Genomic DNA, 21,315 nt, shown 5'->3' on the forward strand with positions numbered 1-21,315 from the left:
AGAGTGAGACACAAAGTCCGCAAGTTCCTAGCTTCCTACGAGGGACCTTACTTTGTAATAGGCCGGTTGGATGATCTGGTCTACCGCATTAAAAAGGGACCAAGAACAAAGGCTAAAGTGGTTCATCATGATAGGCTTAAGCCTTATCACTCCAGGACTCTGCTGGACAATGGCTGGGTCTTCCAAGAACCCGATCTGACAGCAGCGGCTGAGGTACCTCCTCCAACGCCCGACGAGGATGACCCCGACACCGACCTCGGCCCCCTCAACCTGTGGGACACTCAGCCAACAGCCGATGGTCCTGATGCAGGAGTTTCCTCGGGAGCTGTTTCCCCACTACCTGCCCTGCAGTCTCCGCATGGATCCCTCCAGCCCGAAGTGGATGTGGCTGGTGGGCTGTGCCCAACTGCGAGACCAGACCGTCACCCCCCTCCAAGCATCACACCCCGTTGCAGGCCGCAGCGGAGACGGAGGGCACCTGACCGGTTTGGTGACTGGTTAATGGACCAAGGCTAATGTAGCCTAAAACTGAGTCAGGGTGTAGGCGGATCGCTGCCCTGCTCAGTCAAAAAAAAAAAAAAAAAAAAAAAAAAAATTTGTAAACTGGTAAGCTTGACTGTTTTGTAAGGACTGTAAGGGTACAATTTCATGATTGCATTGTCCTGCTTAATTTGTTGTTTTGGTCGTGATTCACAGATACTATGTAATGCCTTAGCGGACCAAGGAAAAAAAAGGAGAGAATAATAACAGTAATATTGGTTTAACAATATGTTCATACCCTCAAGGGAGGGACAAGAGTTCAGGTTATGCAGCCCTAGGGCGGTTCCATGCCCAGTGTGAGTCCCATTGTCGTTAGGCTGCCCGGTTGGGTGAATGGGATTGTCTATGTTTAGTTTGTTTTGTGTGTAAAACATGATATGTTATGGACATTTAATTGCATCCCTTTCCAGAGTGGAGGATGTTTACACTCGTGTGGGAAGTTCAGTGCCTTCATCTTCAACCTGGACTATCCTCCACCAAAGAATTACTTGTTTATGGACTGTGGGGAGGAGAGTGTTTTTCTTTTCAGGATCTCTTTTGTTTTACTTATTAATGTTATAACATGCTGGAGTGATGTTAAGGGTTTAATCATCATCCAGAGTGGGGGTAGTGTTACAGGCAGAGCCTTCCCCTTTAGGATTGCAGCCTTGTGGGGGATGTATTCAAAGTGGGAGGTGCCATGTTGTAGGCTTGGAGGGACCGCCCATGTGTTAGTTGTCCTCTGCGCCGCCCTGTGTTGTATGTTGCAGGCTAGCGCAGGAGAGGGAAAGAAAAAGTGTGTTCGGGACAGATGAAAAGAAATAAAGTTTTGTTGCTGAAATCGTGGCAGTTGCTGTCTTTCTACGCCTGGCGGAAGCTGACCCGCTGTGAAGAAGCAGGCTTGTTACCCACTACGAGCCGAGTGAAGAATACGCCAGGGGTCTCCTTACCACGGTTGGGAGCCGCGATCTGGTCAGGTAACACATAGTCAAACATTAGTTTTCGGCACCAGTGGAGCTGTGAAAGGCCTTTAAGGAAAATGACATGCACCTCGAGAAATGTAACTACAGGCCTAAAAATGTGTCCGCATACACCTCAGAAAGTATATAGCTGCGCCCCTGACCACAGCGAGTATAATGTGTTTTTTTTCTGCTCAAAATTCCTGCTGGTCACATCCAGATGTGAACCCCCCGCCCACCAATCAGAGCAGTCTGCTCTCAGAGACACATTCCTGTGGTCTGGTGTGTGGTGGTATGTCAGACTGCAAATTTTGGTATCTATCTGATGGCAAGTGAATACAGGGGCAGTATTGCCAATACCGATACACATACCTTTTACTTATCAAGGTAGCTCACATAGAGGAGAGCTGTGTGTCCTGTTTTATGAGGTGAATGATCAATTTGCCAAATCTGAACACATTTTATTGAACATTAAATCACTTTTCTGATGTTGGGATGTAAACATCCAGCTTCCTGTGTTTGTGGCAGTGAGAAAATGGAAAGGTCTTCAGGATCATTGGTTTTGGAACAGATTCCATTTTCAGATAAAAGCCAGACTGTTTTTGAACCTTTGGGATGAGATCAGATATTATTTCTTGTTTCAGACATATTCAAAAGGTTGCAGGTAAAATAATGAAAGTGTCCTCATGTTCTCAGCTTCTGACAGAAGCTGACTTTATTTTTTTGTCTCCATGTGTTTAAAGTGTTTGTTTAATTGCTTGTGTGAGCTCGTTGTTTAGATTGTAATCATCTGCCTATCCAGGAGATCACATGACCCTGACATTTCCCACTGCTTCTGCTGACAATGATGATAATACAAGTTAAAGTCGTGGGAGATTAATATCCATGTATGTGCTTCTGTATTAGTAAGGTGCTGGAATGAGGACAGAGGACGGCACTTCAAAACAGCAAAGTGAAAGGCAGGTTTGTCCTGTATGAGGAAGGAAGATTTTAGTATGCAGAGAGAAGTAGCTGTATTAATATAACTGAAGTAAAAACAATAATGCTTTCTCTCCAAACTATCCCCACAGGGTCAAACAAAGCATGCTTTTCATTATCTGAAACTAATTTATTCCAAAAGTGATAATCTTGTAGACTTTAAGTCATCATCCAATTATCTGAGTGCCCAAAACAGAGGAAGCATTTATGCAGCTCCAGGGATGAGTTCCTGCACATCGTCACTCCTACACCCTCTGCAATTTGCTGCTGGATGTTTTACAGTTCTTTTCCTCAAACAGTTAATGCCATCCTCACATCAGGAACATTTTAACCACTCTTAATGCAGACCTCAGAACAGTTTCTCATGGCACAGACTCACCTGTGCAAATGACACCAAAACAAACGAAATGTTTTTGTGTCAAAACATGCAAACAAGTAGATTTCAAGTCTGTGACCAGTGAATTAAAAACGTTCACTACTGTTTTTGGAATTTGACACCTGTGTGTGTGTGTGTGTGTGTGTGTGTGTGTGTGAGCCACCACTTCTAGAACAGTTTAAGCATCAGTCACACAGACCTAGAGACCAATCGGTGACCCCCTGGAAGCGTCTGGTTGCTAGGGAAAAATGTGTATTAGCTGACTGGTTGGCAAGTAGTTACTGGAGGCAGCTGGTTGTCACTGGGTGAAATTGCCATAAAGAGGGTGTTGCACCAAAAGTGTTCTGTAATTGCTTTGGTTGGATGCAGATTTCCTTGGTCACCTGTAGTTTGCATGGCAGGTGCTGACTGTCTGAAAACATTCATCAACTATTCATCAACAAGCAGTAGTAAAACCTGAAAAAGAATGGAAACCAGAAACAGAGAGCGTTCAAAGTAAAAGTCACTCCTTACCACTGAAACCAACACGTGTCAAGAGGCTCAACTTTTACTGTGAAACCAAATGGTCCACATTTCTGGTTTGCATTGCTCTTTTTACACTTTCACTACTGCTTAGCAAATAAAGCGAGTGAGTCAGTGGCAAAGTTGACTCCAGCAGCCTGCTAGCAACCTGAGCAATCGCAGGGAGATTTTTCTTCCCTCTTTGCGCCCAATTTCACATGGTGACAGCAAAGAACCACTTGAGTTCATGAGTCATTCACATGGGTCGAGAATTAGTAACAAAGGCCATCAAACGATTTAGTGACTCCGGTGTGTCCTCCTGAAACAGACAACTCACATCAGGATAGAAATGTTTCCTTACAGGAATACTGCATGCTCACTGAGAAGAACTGTTTGCACTGACTTGTCCTTCTAATTGAATAAGTGGACATGAACTGTGCTATGCTGGCAAATGTACAGTATACAGTATAACAGGGCCACCCTCAGTATAGTAGTAAAACATTTAAATTTCCTTTCATTTTTCACCCATCTGTACCACATCCACAGTCCACAGCTACCACCCAGATAGCATACGGAAGTGGCCCACTTCAGGCAATAATCTGGCACTGTAGGCATTCTTCCGGCCCGCACAAAATAGATGTGAGCCTGAAGTGGCCCACATATGAAAAAACGCACATGGCCCACCTTTGCCAAACACATTTGGGCCACTTTTGGCCCAAATGTGTTTACAACAGCCAAAGGTCAACTTGATACAATGGATATGAAATTAGTTGGGAAATTGAAACTTTTTTGGGGGCGATTTACAAAGTCCCAAACGCACTTTTTGGTGACATTGACCCAAGTAACGTGTTGCAGGTAATTTCAAATATCAGCAAACACAAAAACTGTTTGTGTGCAGTTTGTCACACAGTGTGTCTGCTAGCTTAAAGAACAGCTGCTGTGTTTCCAGGAAGAGAAAAGAGAGAGAGAAGTTCACTCAGAGATGGAGAAAGATGGAAGAAGGAGGAGGAGAGAGGCAGAAGAGAGGTTAAAGGTTAAAACATTTGTTAACTGTACTCTCATTCCCTGAAAGGGGTCATTTTAGACTTAATAAAACTGATTGATTGATTGATCTGGATGGCATTACTTTGGCCTCCAGGGACACTGTGAGAAATCTTGGAGTCATTTTTGTCCTTCAATGCACATATTAAACAAATATGTAGGACCGCTTTTTTTGCATTTGTGCAATATTTTCAAAATTAGAAACATCCAAACAGAAGCTTACTCGGTGAGTCAAACACAGTTCTCAGTGGTTCCCGCACATTTGCACTCTTTTTGTGTTTGGAGTTATGAGGATGTTTCATAACTCCAAACTTGAATTTAAGACAGTCTGACTGGTTTCCTTAGTTTGGTTCATGTAAATAATGAGTTTGAGCTTAATTGCCTAAAACTGATGTCTGAATGTCTTCAACTGTTGCTGAAGTTCAAATGCTTAAGGTGAAGCTTTTGCCACAGTTTATGACCATTTCCTTTATGAAGTCATTGTTCAGTGAACATCACACTGATGGGCTGCAACAAGCTCCTTTAAATGTTGTGTGTAGTCAGTGCTGCTGTCAGTAACTCAGCTGTCAGTGAGCCGGTGAGAAGCTTCCAGATGTTACTCTGGAGGAGGCTGGAAAACTTTGGAAAAGGAGTTCAATACAAGTGAGTGAAGCTCTGCTGAGCAGTGCCAGTGATACTGAGGTGAGCTGCTGAGGACATCCTGACCTCTCTGTCAGTGAGCCCTGGTGTTTCTGCTGCTGTTAGCGGTGAAGAAGATCCATCATCACTGACCTGCGACACTTGGAGAATAAACTCATACGAACGTGGCAGTTGGTACTGAAGGAAAAAGGGGGGGTTGTGCCTTTAATTAGTGCTTCCAGGGGTAAATATACAATCAACTGCACGTAGAAACAGTTTTACGAGTGGGATCAGGCCAGTGGCGTGAGGCGGGTGCACACCTCACTCCATGTGAGCGGCATAATCCTGGGCATGAATATTTGAAGGTTTCAAGTTTTATGTCTTACAGATGTTTTTGTGAAATTGTGTATTTATAGATGACCTAATTTCAGATCTGTGTAGAGGCAGTAGTAGAGGAAGCTGGTAGTCAATAGAGGGGCAGATCGAGGTACCAGGTATTTTAGTGTGTATCAGTAAAACTGTTTACAATTGTTTTTAAATGTCTCTTTAATAAAACCTTTAATTTTGTAAATTTGTCCCCCTGCAGCACACCTGTGAGCCTCTAGCTGCTCTTGCCGTGGAGAATTGTTTTTGGAGATTTAGTGTGATGCTAATTAGAGTTAAAGATCATTGAAGGGGTTTATTCACCTCGTATGCTTTGATTGGCTGCAGTGAAATTGTCCCCAGACCTACTCTGTGGAGTGGGGAGTTTTATTCTTACTCCTGAATGAAATGATGTGAAATAAAGATTTCTTTATAAAACAAAAACTTTGAGTGAACACAAATCTGTTGTTTTCCCAACTGACCTGTCGTGTAACACAAAGTGATGATTTAATCAAACTGTATCGGAGACAAAGCGGGTTTTTAGGACACTCGAGCCTAACGTTAGCTGCCATAACGGTAGCTTATAACCAGCTGTGCAGCAAACTACAAGGAGCGATCCTGATCCATAAATCTGGTCCATTCTGGATTCATCCCGCTGTGCGAATGGACTCCGATCCGGACCCAGTTTGCAGATCCATTACAGAGTCTGTGATACATCAGGATGGATCCGGTCCCGAGTCTCTTTACTATCTGAGGTGGTTTATGATGAATGTGTTTGAAAATGAAGCAGAAGAATTAAATGATGTTTGTGTGAAAAAATGCAATTTCAAAAGTTTTTGTGGGGCACTCTACATGTAACTTCTGTGATACACAACTGTGAATAAAATGAGTTGTACACCATTAATGAAGCCATGAGGACATACACACAAAAACATGAGTTAGTGCTTCCTCTCGTCCTGTTGTACATACTGACAGAAACCTCTTTTGTTTACTTTGTATTCATTTATTATATGAAGACATCAAAACACAACACAGTTCAATCACACTTAACAACTAAGAAAGGAAACTTAACCACTAAAAAAGGAAACTTAATAACTAAAAAGGAAACTTAACAACTAAAAAGGAAACTTAACCACTAAAAAAGGAAACTTAACAACTAAAAAAGGAAACTTAACAACTAAAGTTTAGGAAACTCAATCACTAAAAAAGGAAACTAAACAATTAAAATTTAGGAAACTCAATCACTAAAAAAGGAAACTTAATAACTAAAATATGGGAGGAAATATAACTTGAAACAAGTCAAAAAGGAGATGGGAAAGATAGAGGGAATGGGAGGGAGGAAAAATGGAAGGTTAGGGGTGTTAAAGAGAAAGGTGTGGTGGGAGGAGAGGGGGGAGGATGAGGAGACAGAGGGAAGGATGGGGGGGTGAGGGGACAGAGGGAAGGATGAAGAGAGGGGGGAGGATGAGGAGACAGAGGGAAGGATGGGGGGGGGTGAGGAGACAGAGGGAAGGATGAGGAGAGGGGGGAGGATGAGGAGACAGAGGGAAGGATGAGGGGGGGTGAGGAGACAGAGGGAAGGATGAAGGGGGGTTGAGGAGACAGAGGAAAGGATGAGGAGAGGGGGGAGGATGAGGAGACAGAGGGAAGGATGAGGAGAGGGGGTGAGGATGAGGAGACAGAGGGAAGGATGAGGGGGGGGTGAGGAGACAGAGGGAAGGATGAGGAGGGGGGGGGATGAGGAGACAGAGGGAAGGATGAGGGGGGGAGGATGAGGAGACAGAGGGAAGGAGGGGGGGTGAGGATGAGGAGACAGAGGGAAGGATGAGGGGGGGAGGATGAGGAGACAGAGGGAAGGATGAGGAGAGGGGGGGGAGGATGAGGAGACAGAGGGAAGGATGGGGGGGGGAGGATGAGGAGACAGAGGGAAGGATGAGGAGAGGGGGGGAGGATGAGGAGACAGAGGGAAGGATGAGGGGGGGGGGGGGTGAGGAGACAGAGGGAAGGAGGAGAAGGAGGAAGTGGACTTCATGTCTTAGTGGATTTCTTCTGCTTCTTCAGCTCTTTTATTGTGTCAGCAGCTGCTGCTCGGCCTCTTTCACTTTTCCTTTCAGTTTCTTTTTGGCCTCTTTTGCTTTCACTTTCACATTCTTCTTGGCTGCTTTGTGTTCTAGTTTGAGCTGTCTGAGAGCTGTTTTACAGTCTTTTGCTGTCATTTCAGTCTTGGGCATGTTTGTATTTATAGAAACTTCTATTTTTTCCTCCTCTAGTTTTTGTTTTGTGGCCAATAATTCCTTTTTTAGATCTTCTGAGTCTTTTTTGGCCATCAGCTTTTCTTTAATTTCTTCTTGGAGCACACACTGCACTTCCCGCAGTTTCCGCTTCGCAGTTGTGGTTTCGTCCTCTGCCTGCTCCCTTTCCTCCTCTTCAAATGTTTTGAATAATTCGGACAAGTAATCCTTTATGTTCCCATTTTCATTTTCAGCCTCCAGTCTTCCTTTGACTTCCTCTTCTAGGGCTTTTTTGTGCTCTGCCCACTCTCTTTCTCTTCTCTCTTTTTCTAATGTGTTCTTCACCTTTAACTCTTCGTTCTTTGCATTTTCACAGTCATGTTTTGTTTTTTGCACCTCCCTTTCCTCCTCTTCAACTGCTTTGAATAATTCTAACAAGTCCTCCTTTATTTTCCCATTTTCATTTTCAGCCTCCAGTCTTCCTTTGACTTCCTCTTCTAGGGCTTCTTCCACTTCCTGTAGCTTCTTTTTGAGATCATCTGCATCCTTCTCCACATGCTCTTTTCCTTTTCTTTCTTCTTCTAATTCTTTCTTTACTGCTCTCAGTTCCTTCTTCATGTTCTCTACTTCCATCTTTGCCTCCATCTTCCCTTTTTCTTCCTCTTTAAGTTGATGTTGAACTCGTTGCACATCTTCTTTGAGCTTGTAGTTTTCCACCTGCAGGGAATAAAAGGCTTCGCGCAGCACGATAAGCTCTGAGACGGTTGTGAAGGGCGAGGTGCTCACCAGTCCTGCTCTGGAGTTTGGCCTGTTCATTGCGTCTTTTCCACCAAGAAATAAAGCAACAGATCAGGACAGAATTATTAGCCTCCCATGAAAATCTCTTTTTTTTTAAAGTGCTGTTACAGTTTCTTCTCAATCGATTTGGAGCAATTCTCACACTTTTGTCACTCACAACTCTAAAGCTCTCATTTTCCTAAATACTGTCCAGCATTGTGTTAGTGTTTCAATCAAATGACCTCAAACATTTTTTGAGGTCGAGCAACCAACAAGTGTACCTAATAAAGTGGCTGCTGAATGTATGTAGCATGTCTTTATGGACTATATAGTAGTTGACGCCATGTTGCCTTTTGCACAGGTGAGTATAAGTTATGAAAAATGCTTTAACTGTTTGGAGAACTGCATTAAGAGTGGTGAAAATCACTTTTGTGCTGTGAGAATTGGGCCAAATCAACTGAGAAAAGTTTTAATCAAAGGAAGAAATTTGTAAAAGAGGAAATGAAGCTACCTTTCAGGGGTTCACAGTCGAAGCTGTGTTCTTCCAGTATTTTGTTGTTGTGCTTTCACTGTGATAATTTCTGTTTTATTTGAGATGCTGAGATGTCTTTTCTGCTGTGTTGTCTGTTGTCTGCTGTGTTGTCTGTTGGCTGCTGTGTTGTCTTTTGTCTGCTGTGTTGTCTGTTGGCTGCTGGCTGCTGTGTTGTCTGTTGTCTGCTGTGTTGTCTGTTGTCTGTTGTCTGCTGTATTGTCTGTTGGCTGCTGTGTTGTCTGCTGGCTGCTGTGTTGTCTGCTGGCTGCTGTGTTGTCTGTTGGCTGCTGGCTGCTGTGTTGTCTGCTGGCTGCTGTGTTGTCTGCTGGCTGCTGTGTTGTGTTGTCTGTCTTGTTTAAAAATGCTGAAACTAAGCGATGTGATGACATCAGAGTTCTACTGAACATTGTGTTTTGAAATTTGTAACAAGCCCCGCCTACATAGAACAGTATTGTCAGATGCTCATGTTGCCTAGCAACAACAGCTCTTACTGACCAATGGACACTGCCATGCAGGTACTGTTTCTGCAGGTACTGTTTGTGCAGGTACTGTTTGTGCAGGTACTGTTCCTGCAGGTACTGACAGGTAAACTCTTAATGGATGACCATCGACTTCAGTGACCGAGTCAGTCTGAAGGACTGAGTCAGTGAAACACAGCACGTGATGAAAACCAGCACCTGAATATGAAACAGGCCACCTCATTAAATAAATGTGTGTTATCACAGCACTAATGCCTGTTGTAAAGTTAGGAACCAGTGGTTTTTGCTCTTGGCTTATTTTGCTAATGAAACATGTGACTGTGATACATATGATTAAAAAAAAAGAAATCAGGAAGGGGGCAAATACTTTTTCACATCACTGTACATGTTGGATTTGTTGAGAACAATAAAACATGAACAGGCTGCCAAGCACTTCCTGCTTTTAGTGATTTAATGAGTTGCGGTCATACAATTCAATTCAATTCAATTTTATTTATATAGCGCCAAATCACAACAAACAGTTGCCTCAAGGTGCTTTGTATTGTGGGTAAAGACCCTACAATAATACAGAGAAAACCCAACAGTCAAAACGACCCCCTATGAGCAGCACTTGGCGACAGTGGAAAGGAAAAACTCCCTTTTAACAGGAAGAAACCTCCAGCAGAACCAGGCTCAGGGAGGGGGGGTCATCTGCCGCGACTGGTTGGGCTGAGGGGAGAGAAAGACATGCTGTGGAAGAGAGCCAGAGATTAATATCAATTAATGATTAAATGCAGAGTGGAGTATAAACAAAGCAACTAAGGTGAATGAGAAGAAACAGTGCATTATGTGAACCCCCCAGCAGACTAGGCCTATAGCAGCATAACTAAGGGATGGTTCAGGGTCACCTGATCCAGCCCTAACCATAAGCTTGATCATAAAGGAAAGTTTTAAGCCTAATCTTAAAAATAGAGAGGGTGTCTGTCTCCCGAATCCAAGCTGGAAGCTGGTTCCACAGAAGAGGGGCCTGAAAGCTGAAGGCTCTGCCTCCCATTCTACTCTTAAGTATCCGAGGAACCACAAGTAAGCCAGCAGTCTGAGAGCGAAGTGCTCTGTTGGGGTGATATGGTACTATGAGGTCTTTCAGATAAGATGGGGCCTGATTATTCAGGACCTTGTATGTGAGGAGAAGGATTTTAAATTCTATTCTAGATTTAACAGGGAGCCAATGAAGAGAAGCCAGTATGGGAGAAATCTGCTCTCTCTTTCTAGTCCCTGTCAGTACTCTAGCTGCAGCATTTTGGATCAGCTGAAGGCTTTTCAGGGAGCTTTTAGGACAGCCTGATAATAACGAATTACAATAGTCCACCCTAGAAGTAATAAATGCATGAATTAGCTTTTCAGCATCACTCTGAGAAAGGATGTTTCTAATTTTAGAAATATTGCGCAAATGCAAAAAAGCGGTCCTACATATTTGTTTAATATGTGCATTGAAGGACATATCCTAGTCAAAAATGACTCCAAGATTTCTCACAGTGTTACTGCAGGCCAAAGTAATGCCATCCAGAGTAAGTATCTGGTTAGAAACCATGTTTCTAAGATTTGTGGGGCCGAGAACAAGAATTTCAGTTTTATCTGAATTTAGAAGCAGGAAGTTAGAGGTCATCCAGGCCTTAATGTCTTTAAGACATTCCTGCAGTTTAATTAATTGATGTGTGTCATCTGGCTTCACACACCTGTCAGGTCTGATGTGTTTGTGGGGGACCCCGGTAACTGAATCATATGCACATATTTAATGGCATTTATTGCATCTGTTCAGCCCGTGAACCTATGAAACACCATGTGTGACACGTGTCACTGAACATCAGCTCAGCTGTCTTCCTGCAGTCATTTCAGCTCTGGGTCACAGGTCAGTTTCCTCCTGCCAAACTAAACCTTTATTGTTCTCAGCCTGTGGCCTAAAGCTGAAATGATTGGTAAGAAGGGGACTGAGCTCGTGTTCAGGGACATGTTATATATGCTTTTTATATATAAATAAATGTAATTAAATTAAAGTGATATAATTTAGTTACCATGGATCCCACAAACACTATGACCTGATAGGTGTGTGACTGGGCCTCACTAAATCCCTAAAACCAGAATGTCCTTGGCAGCCTATTTATGACATCAGGGTTACACTTATCTAAACAATAACCAAATATTTGCTGTATCTGAGTCATTGTAACAATTACAACTGAGAACAAGTAAAGGTCCAATTTAGCAGGAGGGAATGGACTTGATTACAGCCATGCTACAGCAGACCTCACGTTTATCAGAGATGTTATGTTTAACATGGTAGCATTGCGGTATAACGATTGTCATGCTTTCCATCTTAGGTTAGGGCAGTGTTTCTCAAACTGTGGGGCGCAGGGTCATGTTGAACATGGGATTAGCGAAACAAGGAAACATTAGCAGGCACATTAGCACAGCGACTACAGTAGCAAAACTCTCCACGGTCACCGTCTGCTGTGTACATAGAGCCGTCGTGCATCTACAAAGCCAGGACAGCTGGTGCAAAATATGTATGTGACTATAGAACTACAGAATAATGCTGCACAATTTCTTTTTACTTTGGGGGGCATTTTAGGCATTTACAGCTGGGACACTATGTATAGACAGTGCAGTTCATGTTTGTCATTTAACCTTTGATAGACCCACTGAGGTAACCTCTAGGAAATGACACTAGTGTCATGCTGCTTGGTTCTTAAACTGTTGTTCGAACATCTGTGTGGTCTTTCCACTGGGGTTCTGCTTCTGACAGCAGCCTGTGTGGACTTACCGCAGTCCAGATGCAAAATCTCTTTCACTTACTAGAATCCAACCTACCACAGTCAGCTTCACTCTGCTGAATCTGTTGACCTCGACCTACCACACAGTCCGAGGACACGTCAGGCACATGCGCAAAAATTCAGTCATTCTGAGATCAATAGTTATGTTTCCGCCAAACAATCAGCCATCATACATTGACCATACTGCAGCAAACTGCTGATCCAATGGTAAATGTCTCTATTAAGACAGCTTATATCAGTGTTTGTCTGTTGCAATATGAGGGCTTTACCAAGAAGGATTCGATGCATTGCTGAATTATTATTTGCTTTTTATATGTGTGTGATTATTTGAGAGAAACAGTATGCTCTTTTTGTATCTAAAGTTTGCATAAAGCTAGTAATGTCTCTCATGCAGTATATGTTGGGATTTAAATATCTCCTATAGCGTGCATCTCTCATTTGGGAATACTTTCGCAGGCCCAGGATGTATGTTACGACAAATCTACATAAAGAAAAAGAACAAGGAAAAAAAAAAAGTCCTGAGGCCTAAGTGGTCGAGTCGGGCTTCCAAGCATCATTACCTGCGTGATCAATGGTCTGGTCTCTTCTCCGGGTACTCTGTTCCTGAGAACTTGACGATGAACTGAAAATATACCTTAATAAGGAACTGACGATACCTTAACCCTGATGAGCACATATTTGTACCACTTCAGGTGCCTCTAAGAACTCTTGATTTAATTCAGATGTGGTGCAGAACCAGCAAAACAAGTAGTGACACTGTAGTTTTTTCTACTGAAGACTACATACTCAGACTGAGCTCTGAAGCTAGGTGGGTTTTATTGCCGATTTGAGGTCAATTCAGTTTCAAGTCAAAGTATTATAGCTAAAATAATAACAGCTAGTTTTTTTCCCCAGTTATTTACCTTGCTTTGGGGAAACAAGGATGCGTAATGTCCAGTGACTTATGTTATGATAATAGTTCTGTTAACTCCTGAAATGCACATGTTGCCAAAATACCATCAACGATCATGTGTTACCATGAAAAAAAAATTAAAAAAGAGAAACAATCGGTTTTGGTTTGTATAACAAAAGAATGATATACTGATATTTGTTGAGTATTTCTGAAGAGATCTTTGTTTTATGTGTTAACTACAGACTCTTTCCTTTCTGTTATGCTTTACTTTCAATGTATTTCGGTATGATGTACGACGGTTGTTGTTTGGTCACATCAGGCTTAACATCTCAGACTCAGTTTCGTATCACTAATGGATGACTGCTTGTTGAAATTTCAACACCCAAATATGTACAAAAATCTGTCTCTAAGGTTGCTTGATCGTGGCCAAGCGGACAGACTGTGAAAGAGGCTTGTTGCTTTCTCGGATTATGATGACATGCTGATTTTGATTTTGAAAATTATAATGTTGAATGAATTCCTATTTGTGAATAGTATTCCAACTCACCATGATGACAATTTCTGTTATTGAAACACATTTTGAGAAGGTCAAATAAAAATATTTTACATTCAAAAAAATGCTGTCCTGACTGGATTGGTGGATTATTTTTAGCGTGCAGATGCAGATGCAAAGCAAAGCGGTAAACACTCTTCTTGTGCACACAGCTTCATGCACCTCCCAGACAGAGTCCTGAGGCCCAGATCCATCACTGTGCATAAAGTTGTGGCTGAAACAGGACTATTTATGTAATTAACAGCCACACGCTAGTGCACCCAGTGCTGCTGTTGTGTTCAGGGTGAGTCACACAACCAATAATATCACAAAGAGCCACTGCGCACAGATGCACACTAAGAGGGTGGCATAGCCTGAGACGGCCTGTGACTGGAGAACCCGCAACCTGTCACAGTAAGTACCTGTAATTCATCAGTGGCTTCCTCCTCTGTGTGGTCTGCTGTTAGCAGCTACCACACTGGTCACCCACAGTGTTATGTATTGAATCCTGTGTTGTATGTGTATATACACTTGGATACCACATGGCTGCTTCCAGTATAATACAGAGTTATACTTTTAGAAACCTTAAATGTTTCACTGGCATTTAGGATTGCTTGGCTGATTTTTTTTTTCAGCAAGCTGATTCGTGTGTGTGTGTGTGTGTGTGTGTGTGTGTGTGTATCAATTTTTTTTGTTTTCTGAAAACATATTTGCTTTCAGTTGAAAAGCAATCCTACACCACTGCAGTGACTGGCCTTGGTCTTCCATACATTTTTAAAATAAGTTCAAAGGGATTTGACTGAAAACAATCATGCAACATAAGACATTCTAGTTCTGACAAAGGTAAAAATGTCAGAGTTGTTAGAGTCAGATGAGTGGGACGTGCATCAGATAATGAATGGCTTGAATAAGTGGAAGAAATAGATGCATGGATAATGGTTCAGTGCTGTAACAACAAAGTGCTGTTTCTAAAAGAAAGACCACACTGCTGCAGCGCGGGCCGCCTTTCCTGCACTGACAGGAGAAGTTAGACTCTTTTGAATAACGCTGCAAGTGCTTTAATCTTTAGTTACTTTCCACTTGTAAGGACAATAGAGCAGGTACAGTAGAGCAGGAGCATAAATTGCATTAATGACTACTTAAAATTTTAAAAGGTTAAGTTACATTTCGTGACACAAACATTCGCACTCACACAAACAAACACAAACAGGATTGGCTCCAGCCCCCCGTGACCCTCAACAGGATAAGAATGGATGGATGGGTGGCTGGATGGATGGATGGATGATTTCATTTTTTGTATTTATAGCTTTGTATATTTGAAATGATGACACATTTTCCTTAACTAGTGCTTTGTGGATCTGGGAGCAGCCAATTAAGGTCCTTTGTGACTGAGACTGGCTTTAGGGACATGGTGGGGAAAGTGGCAGCAAAGTGCATATAAGTTAGGGTTTTCCCCAGTGGACGAGAGGGATGCATCTCTGTGATTGTGACAGGGAACATACCCTGACTGTAGTTAGGGAGTAGTGGTCCCGCTCTTTTAAAGAAGATGCACCATAGTGTGTTAAAACTTGAGGTGGATCACACTCCTCAGCCTACCTAGGAAGGTCTTTCTGGAGAGTCTGTCTGTTAATTGAAGGTTGGATTCAGGAGGAACAGTGTGGTTTTCCTTCCTGGTCACGGCACACTGGACCAGCTCTTGATCCTCTCAGGGATATTTGCGGGCACCTAGGAGTTTTTTCACCAGCCTACATGTGTTTTGTGGACTTAGAGAAGACATCCAGCAGTTCCTTAGGCTGTCTGATGAGGGTGCTTTGGGAGTAAAGTATTTCAGCCTTGTCTATATTAGTGCAGATGCTGTTCCAGTCTGCTGTGGTAAAGACCGAGCTGAGCGCCTCGTGGATAAGATTTTACAGATTTTTCTAAAATATGATGGAAACCATGAAGGAAAAAAATACTGCGAAATCCCTTAAAGTTTTTGAAATCATTTTTATGATTTCCTGCTTATTGTTCAATTTCACACAAAAGGAAAACATAGTGTTCAGTGATTCTCCAAACGGGCTCAGAATTGTTCATATTTTCAGATGTGGTTGAAAAGAGATGTACCAGTTCATGGTTGCATACTGCTGAAAAATGACAATCAGGCAGAACAGCATGTCAAAATAACAGTTTTCAACCATTTTAATCATTACTGAGACAGAAAAAAGAAATACAAGTGTAAATAAGCATAAAAACACAAGAGCAGCTTCAGTTTCCTTTTATCTGTATTGTGTTTACTAGTTGGGAATGTTGCAGACAAATAAAATAGATTTGCCCTGCACAGGCTAAATGCCAAATATACAACCTGCATAGTTTATTGTTTATATTTATGTAGATATGGATTTAATATATCAACATGTCCAAAAAAAAAAAAAAACAGTCTTAATTAAGCATAACAGCTGTTATTATTCTGACTCATCTTCCTGTGGATCTGGCCCTTGCTGTGATGAGAAGGGTGAAATGAGCCCATAAGAATGTGCCTCCAAGTGCAAACTGCTCTTGAATGATGTGGGGGTAGGGGGTGGGGTCTTTGACAGGCTGGGAGGAAACAAAAATGCATGATTACATGCGCTGCTGGCTGGACAGTGAGCAGCAGCGGAAACAGGCACTTACTGTAACAGTAGGAATATGCATGGAGATTAACAGCATTTAACACCAGCTTTCTTTTGACCATATTTTTCTGAGAGCTTGTCTGTGTGCTCTGTTATGTGCGTTTCCTTCTTTGGCATCAGTAATGGTAAGAAAACATGACTAAGTTGCTTTTGAAACTGTATCATGCACAGTGAAGCATTAAAAACCCTAAAGCAGCTTTTTGGTTTTTTTTTTTAGACAGAGATGAAAACAGGACGTTTGTTTATTTTATTATTTCTGTGATTTCTATGAAAATTGTTCAGTTCTTGAAGCAAATTCATTCCAGACCATTTTTACATGAGAAATAATGAAACTTTCTCTTTTATGCTGAAAGAGGAGAAATAATAATAAGTGTGGGTTTTGTTTTGTTTTCTTCTTCACAAGCAGCAGTAAGCATGTTGTGTTTGGGCCACTCAGTATACGTTAAGCAGGGTGTTCAGGTAAATTAGATTCAGTTTTAGGTTCCCTGGGGAGCTGCTTACAGTACTTCATGCATTTGCTCCCCATGTGAAATCTTTAAATGGAGTCACCATGATTTAATGCAGTGATCTTAAACAGATTGCACCTTGATGCTTAGTGTGTGTATTTTTTAAATCTTGTTAAATGTATACCTTGTCACTCATTGGCATGATGAGTATCATGTTTAGGGGTTTGTGAGAGCACAGTGTAATAAAGTGATGTTTTGGTGGGGCAGGGTTACGTGAGTATTATCCTTTGTTGTCTTGGTGCTCACCTTGTTGAAATGACCATAATCACCTGCAATGATGTCCAGTCCTCAGAAAAGATCATCTTTCTAAAGAGCTACTTCCTCACCTTCTACTGTGTCCTCTTCCAACACGGTTCTGGAAGCTCACACAAAAGGACAAAACCAACGGTGATGGTTTTGACAGTGCCGGTGATAACTGTGCTGTGTTTCATGCCCGCTACCTGCAATTTAGGAACTCAAAGAGGACCAGGAAGCACCGGATCTGGTGTTACTGTATTTGGAAAGTCTGAGCTGCCTCCTGGATCCTCCTCTCCTCTAGTAATCCTGATCCTCCCAATGCCAGAGACAGCTATACTACTACATGCTAAGGATGTAGTAGATAAGATGACAAAGAGCACTCTTCATCTGATTGACAGCGATCCCGCACCAGACCAGTGCTGAAATCCAGCCACTCAGAAATGTTGGAAATAAACAATTCACTTACCAAAGAGGACTCTGCACCAGTGTCTATGCAACTTTCTTTCCAGCAGGTAGCGCTACAGTACTATTAATAATTGGAGTGTACAATGTGTGACCCAAACCACCTCCATTATCAAGATGCAATTAAGGCACCTGTGTCTGTACTGGGCCACAAGCGACAACCATTTTAATACAGATTTATGAAATATGGGGGAAAAAAAGAGAACTGTTAGTACTTGGAATTTCTCAGTCAGTTCCTGATTAAACTTCAGAGTATGGTGAGGTGTACCAATTTATGGGCTGTATCCATACTCAAAGACGACTCTACTGCTAAGTTAATTTGGAATTGGTACATGCTGTCATATTTGGGTGATATCTCACTGAAATTAGATGAAAATGTTTCAATACCTCAAAACAGTCCCCTCAAGTTCTCATTTTCTCTGTGTTAGTGTCTGCAGTATATCAGAGGAACACAAACAGACATTTTGGTTTAGGCTTAGCTTAGGCACAGGTAGAAAATGGTTACACTTATTACTTACAAAAACAAATAATGTCATGGCTTAGGAATAGAGAGGACCCAAGATGCAGACTCATCTGGATCGCTTACAGTGAGTTTATTTACAGTGCAGAAAGACAACAAAGCATGAAAGCAGGGACTAGCTGGGGACTCTCTGTGGCTGCTCCAAAAAGGGCTCCTGGGACCGATATCCAAAGCGGTATGACGGGCCTTCCTTCTTAGTTGCTCCTTTCTCTCACTTCCTCTCAGGTGCTCACTCAGATGTCTTGGGTTCCTGTGCAGAGAGGAGACAAAGGATTACTAGGGGTCCACACAAAAACAGAAAGAAATGTCCTGAAGAGCAGGTGGCTACTAACTGGGGGGTAAGTAACACTCCAGCGTCGAGTGCACGTTGTCTTCCAACTTAAGTAAGCCGAGGATCACCCAAACCACCACCAGCTGCAAAAATCGGCCCAGGTGCTAAGTGTCTGGAAAGCTGGAGGAAGACCACCTTGAACAAGATTGAACAAGAACAACAGAGTGAGAGAGAGGCCAGCCCAGGCCATGACAAATAATACAAATAAAAATGTTTAAAAGCATATTTTTTTCACTCTCAGTGTAATCCTGTTTACTTTCAATTTGGTCTGCATGTGGTTATTAAACGACATTTAGCCAATGCTGTTACGCTGAGGAGATGAACATTTATAATTTTCTGGAATCTTTGGTCACTTAGCTTACTTGCCCAAAGTCAGTAATTCTTATGATGGGAAAAATGCTGGGAAATGATATTTATTTCTCAGCTAATGGCTCAGATGCTCAGGAGACTTGTCCTCAAGGGGCTAATATCAAAGCTTCCATTAGCGCCGAACCATTTCAGAAATTCAACATTTTGAGTTTTATTACAATATTCAGTATGTTGCCATTAAAGGCAAGAATCTTATCCTGTTCAGGGTTGCAGGGGGGCTGGAGCCTGTCCCAGCTGTCATAGGGCAAAAAGCAGGCTACACCCTATACAGGTCGCCAGCCATTCGCAGAGCTAACACAGAGACACAGACAACCACCTGTGGGCAATTTAGAATCACAGGATAACCTAACCCCACTCAGTGCATGTCTTTGTACTGGGGAGAACATGCAAACCCCACACATCGAACCCAGGACTTTCTTGCTGTCAGGCAACAGAGGCTAATCACCACGCCTCAGTGCTGCCCCCCAGTGGGACAGCCTTGGTGAGAGGACTGTTTGCTACAATGGCGTGAGAGGATTTGTGTGGGACTGAAATACATGCATAATGTGTAGCTGGACTGCAAGGATGCCTCTGTTCTTAGTTTGTGTTGTATTTGCCTTGTATATTATATACTTTTTTTTTTTAAGGTGCTCTTCACCTGATGTAATTGAACCCCCGCTCTTCCACATAACATCTGTGTTTGGTGAAGTCTGAACTGCCTCCTGGACCCCCTGCTCTACTATTTTGGATACTAGAGACACTGTCCAACATGCTGAAGTGTCATTAGGTTACAAAGTCCAGTAAGTCATTCATCACTGAATTCACACAAATCGAACACTTAAAATATTCTGAAATTCAGACCCTCAGAAATAAACACATCTGTTACCAAAGTGGACTCTTTCCATGCAAATTTCAGCAGCCAAAATATGAACCTACTGGTTCAGAAACACTAAACTCACATTTTAATCAACTCTTCAATGTGATTTTACATTTATGAATAAAATGCAGTGTTTTATGTTAGACCATTTGATGGACATAAAAATTTGCAACCTACAGAGGGAGGAATTCAAAGACACCTTGAAAACCAAAGTGAAAAAATTGCAGCAGGCTAATCCATCTTGCAGAAATTTCATTGCAGCAATTCAAAATGGTGTTCAGAAATTTGTATGTCCCCCACATGCTTAATGTATGCCTGACAAAAATGGGGCAAGCTGCTAATGAGATGACACATGGTGTCCTGGGGGATCTCCTCCCAGATCTGGATCAGGGTAGTCAGGGTGCTGTTACCTAGCCTGTAAAGGTCTGTGCGTCCCTCCATGGCAGTGACGTGCGGTGAGGGTCGTGACTGGTGAGGCACTGACGTCATCACATCAGATTTACAAACATATAGCTTATTCACCATTTGATTGGCAACAGTTGTTTTGTTTAACTTTAACATAGTCTGAAGCAAACCTTTTAGCTCCGGTGTTGGTCTTCCTTTAATTATTATCTTCTGCTTCGATTGAAAGTCCAGTTTAGAAAATTCTTTCAGTTGAGTTATGTAATCTTCCATGTTGAACATAAGGCCAAGCAACAGGAAAAACTAACTGGCCTTGCTAACTGTTTATGGTAGCTTGCCGCCGAGGAGTCGTAGAGTCCCTGGGATCACCAGCGCCCCCTACCATGAGGCACGGGAACTGCGTGCCTCACCTAGTGTCTCTTCGCAGCAGTTTCATGATCGCTCAACACAAGAATGCATTACACACACATACAGTTGTTAATGAAAAAAACAACAAAAAAAACTGTGCATTATATACACCAGCTAAAATATGGAAATTTAGTTCATATAGTAAAAGTGTTAGAACATTTTAATAGCCACATGCAAAGGGAAAGTAATCCGGTCTCACTGCATAGCATGCCAGCACAGTTAGTAGTCATTGGCAATGACTATACTGAGCCGCACCACGGATTGCGCAATCCGTGGTGCGGCTCGCCGGGCTGGTGCCTCACCGTTCGTCTCTTAGTATTTGACCGGCAAATGCGAAAATTCAGCGATTTTGAAAAAACTAATCTAAAAATGGTGTAGTTAAATGGAAAAGAACTTTAAAATACAAATCACTGAATGAATATAACCATTTAATTTATTTTTTAATTTTATATTTCCACGATGACAGGTGAGGCCGTGCCTCACCTGCCTCCCCTGACTGCACGTCACTGCTCCATGGATATGCCTCCCCAGACCATCACTGACCCACCACCAAACCGGTCATGCAGAATGATGTTACAGGCAGCATTAACATTCTCCACAGCTTCTTCAGACCCTTTCACATCTGTCACGTGCGCTCACGGTGAACCTGCTCTCATCTGGGGAAAAGCAGAGGGAGCCAGTGGTGGACCTGCCAATTGTGGTATTCTCAGGCAAATGCCAGTTGGGCTCCACGGTCCCAGGCACTGAACACAAGGCCCACTAGACGATGTTGGGCCCTCAGGCCACCCTCCAGGCCTCCTGGAGGTCAGTCTGCATCTCTGGCAGTGCTCATCCTGTTCCTGCTGATAGGTTAAGGACCTTCTACAACACTGTCCAGCTCTCCTAGAGTAACTGTCTGTCTCCTGGAATCTCCTCCATGCTCTCGAGACCATGTGGGGAGACCCAGCACACCTTCTGGCACTGGCATATAC

General features: G+C 42.6%; 1 protein-coding gene across 1 annotated transcript; it reads right to left on the minus strand.

The window, feature by feature from the left end:
• Positions 1-1,380: 1,380 nt before the first annotated feature.
• On the minus strand, positions 1,381-8,954 carry LOC115789703 (trichohyalin-like). The gene is made up of 3 exons (XM_030743219.1): positions 8,875-8,954; positions 7,449-8,407; positions 1,381-1,488 (listed from the first exon to the last, which is right to left on the minus strand). Exons 2-3 carry the CDS (start codon positions 8,400-8,402, stop codon positions 1,381-1,383), a joined length of 1,062 nt encoding a protein of 353 aa, XP_030599079.1. The 5' UTR covers positions 8,403-8,407; positions 8,875-8,954.
• Positions 8,955-21,315: the final 12,361 nt, after the last annotated feature.

Source organism: Archocentrus centrarchus, chromosome 12, assembly GCF_007364275.1.
Source record: "Archocentrus centrarchus isolate MPI-CPG fArcCen1 chromosome 12, fArcCen1, whole genome shotgun sequence".
In the NCBI taxonomy this organism is placed as follows: domain Eukaryota; kingdom Metazoa; phylum Chordata; class Actinopteri; order Cichliformes; family Cichlidae; genus Archocentrus; species Archocentrus centrarchus.

Excerpts from the sequence above, each read along its gene's own strand:
- LOC115789703 (XM_030743219.1), bottom strand. The coding sequence starts at position 8,402 with ATGAACAGGCCAAACTCCAGAGCAGGACTGGTGAGCACCTCGCCCTTC. Across the intron at positions 1,489-7,448 it reads TGAAAGGAAAAGTGAAAGAG|ATCGCGGCTCCCAACCGTGG; the intron begins GCCGAGCAGCAG and ends TTACCTGACCAG.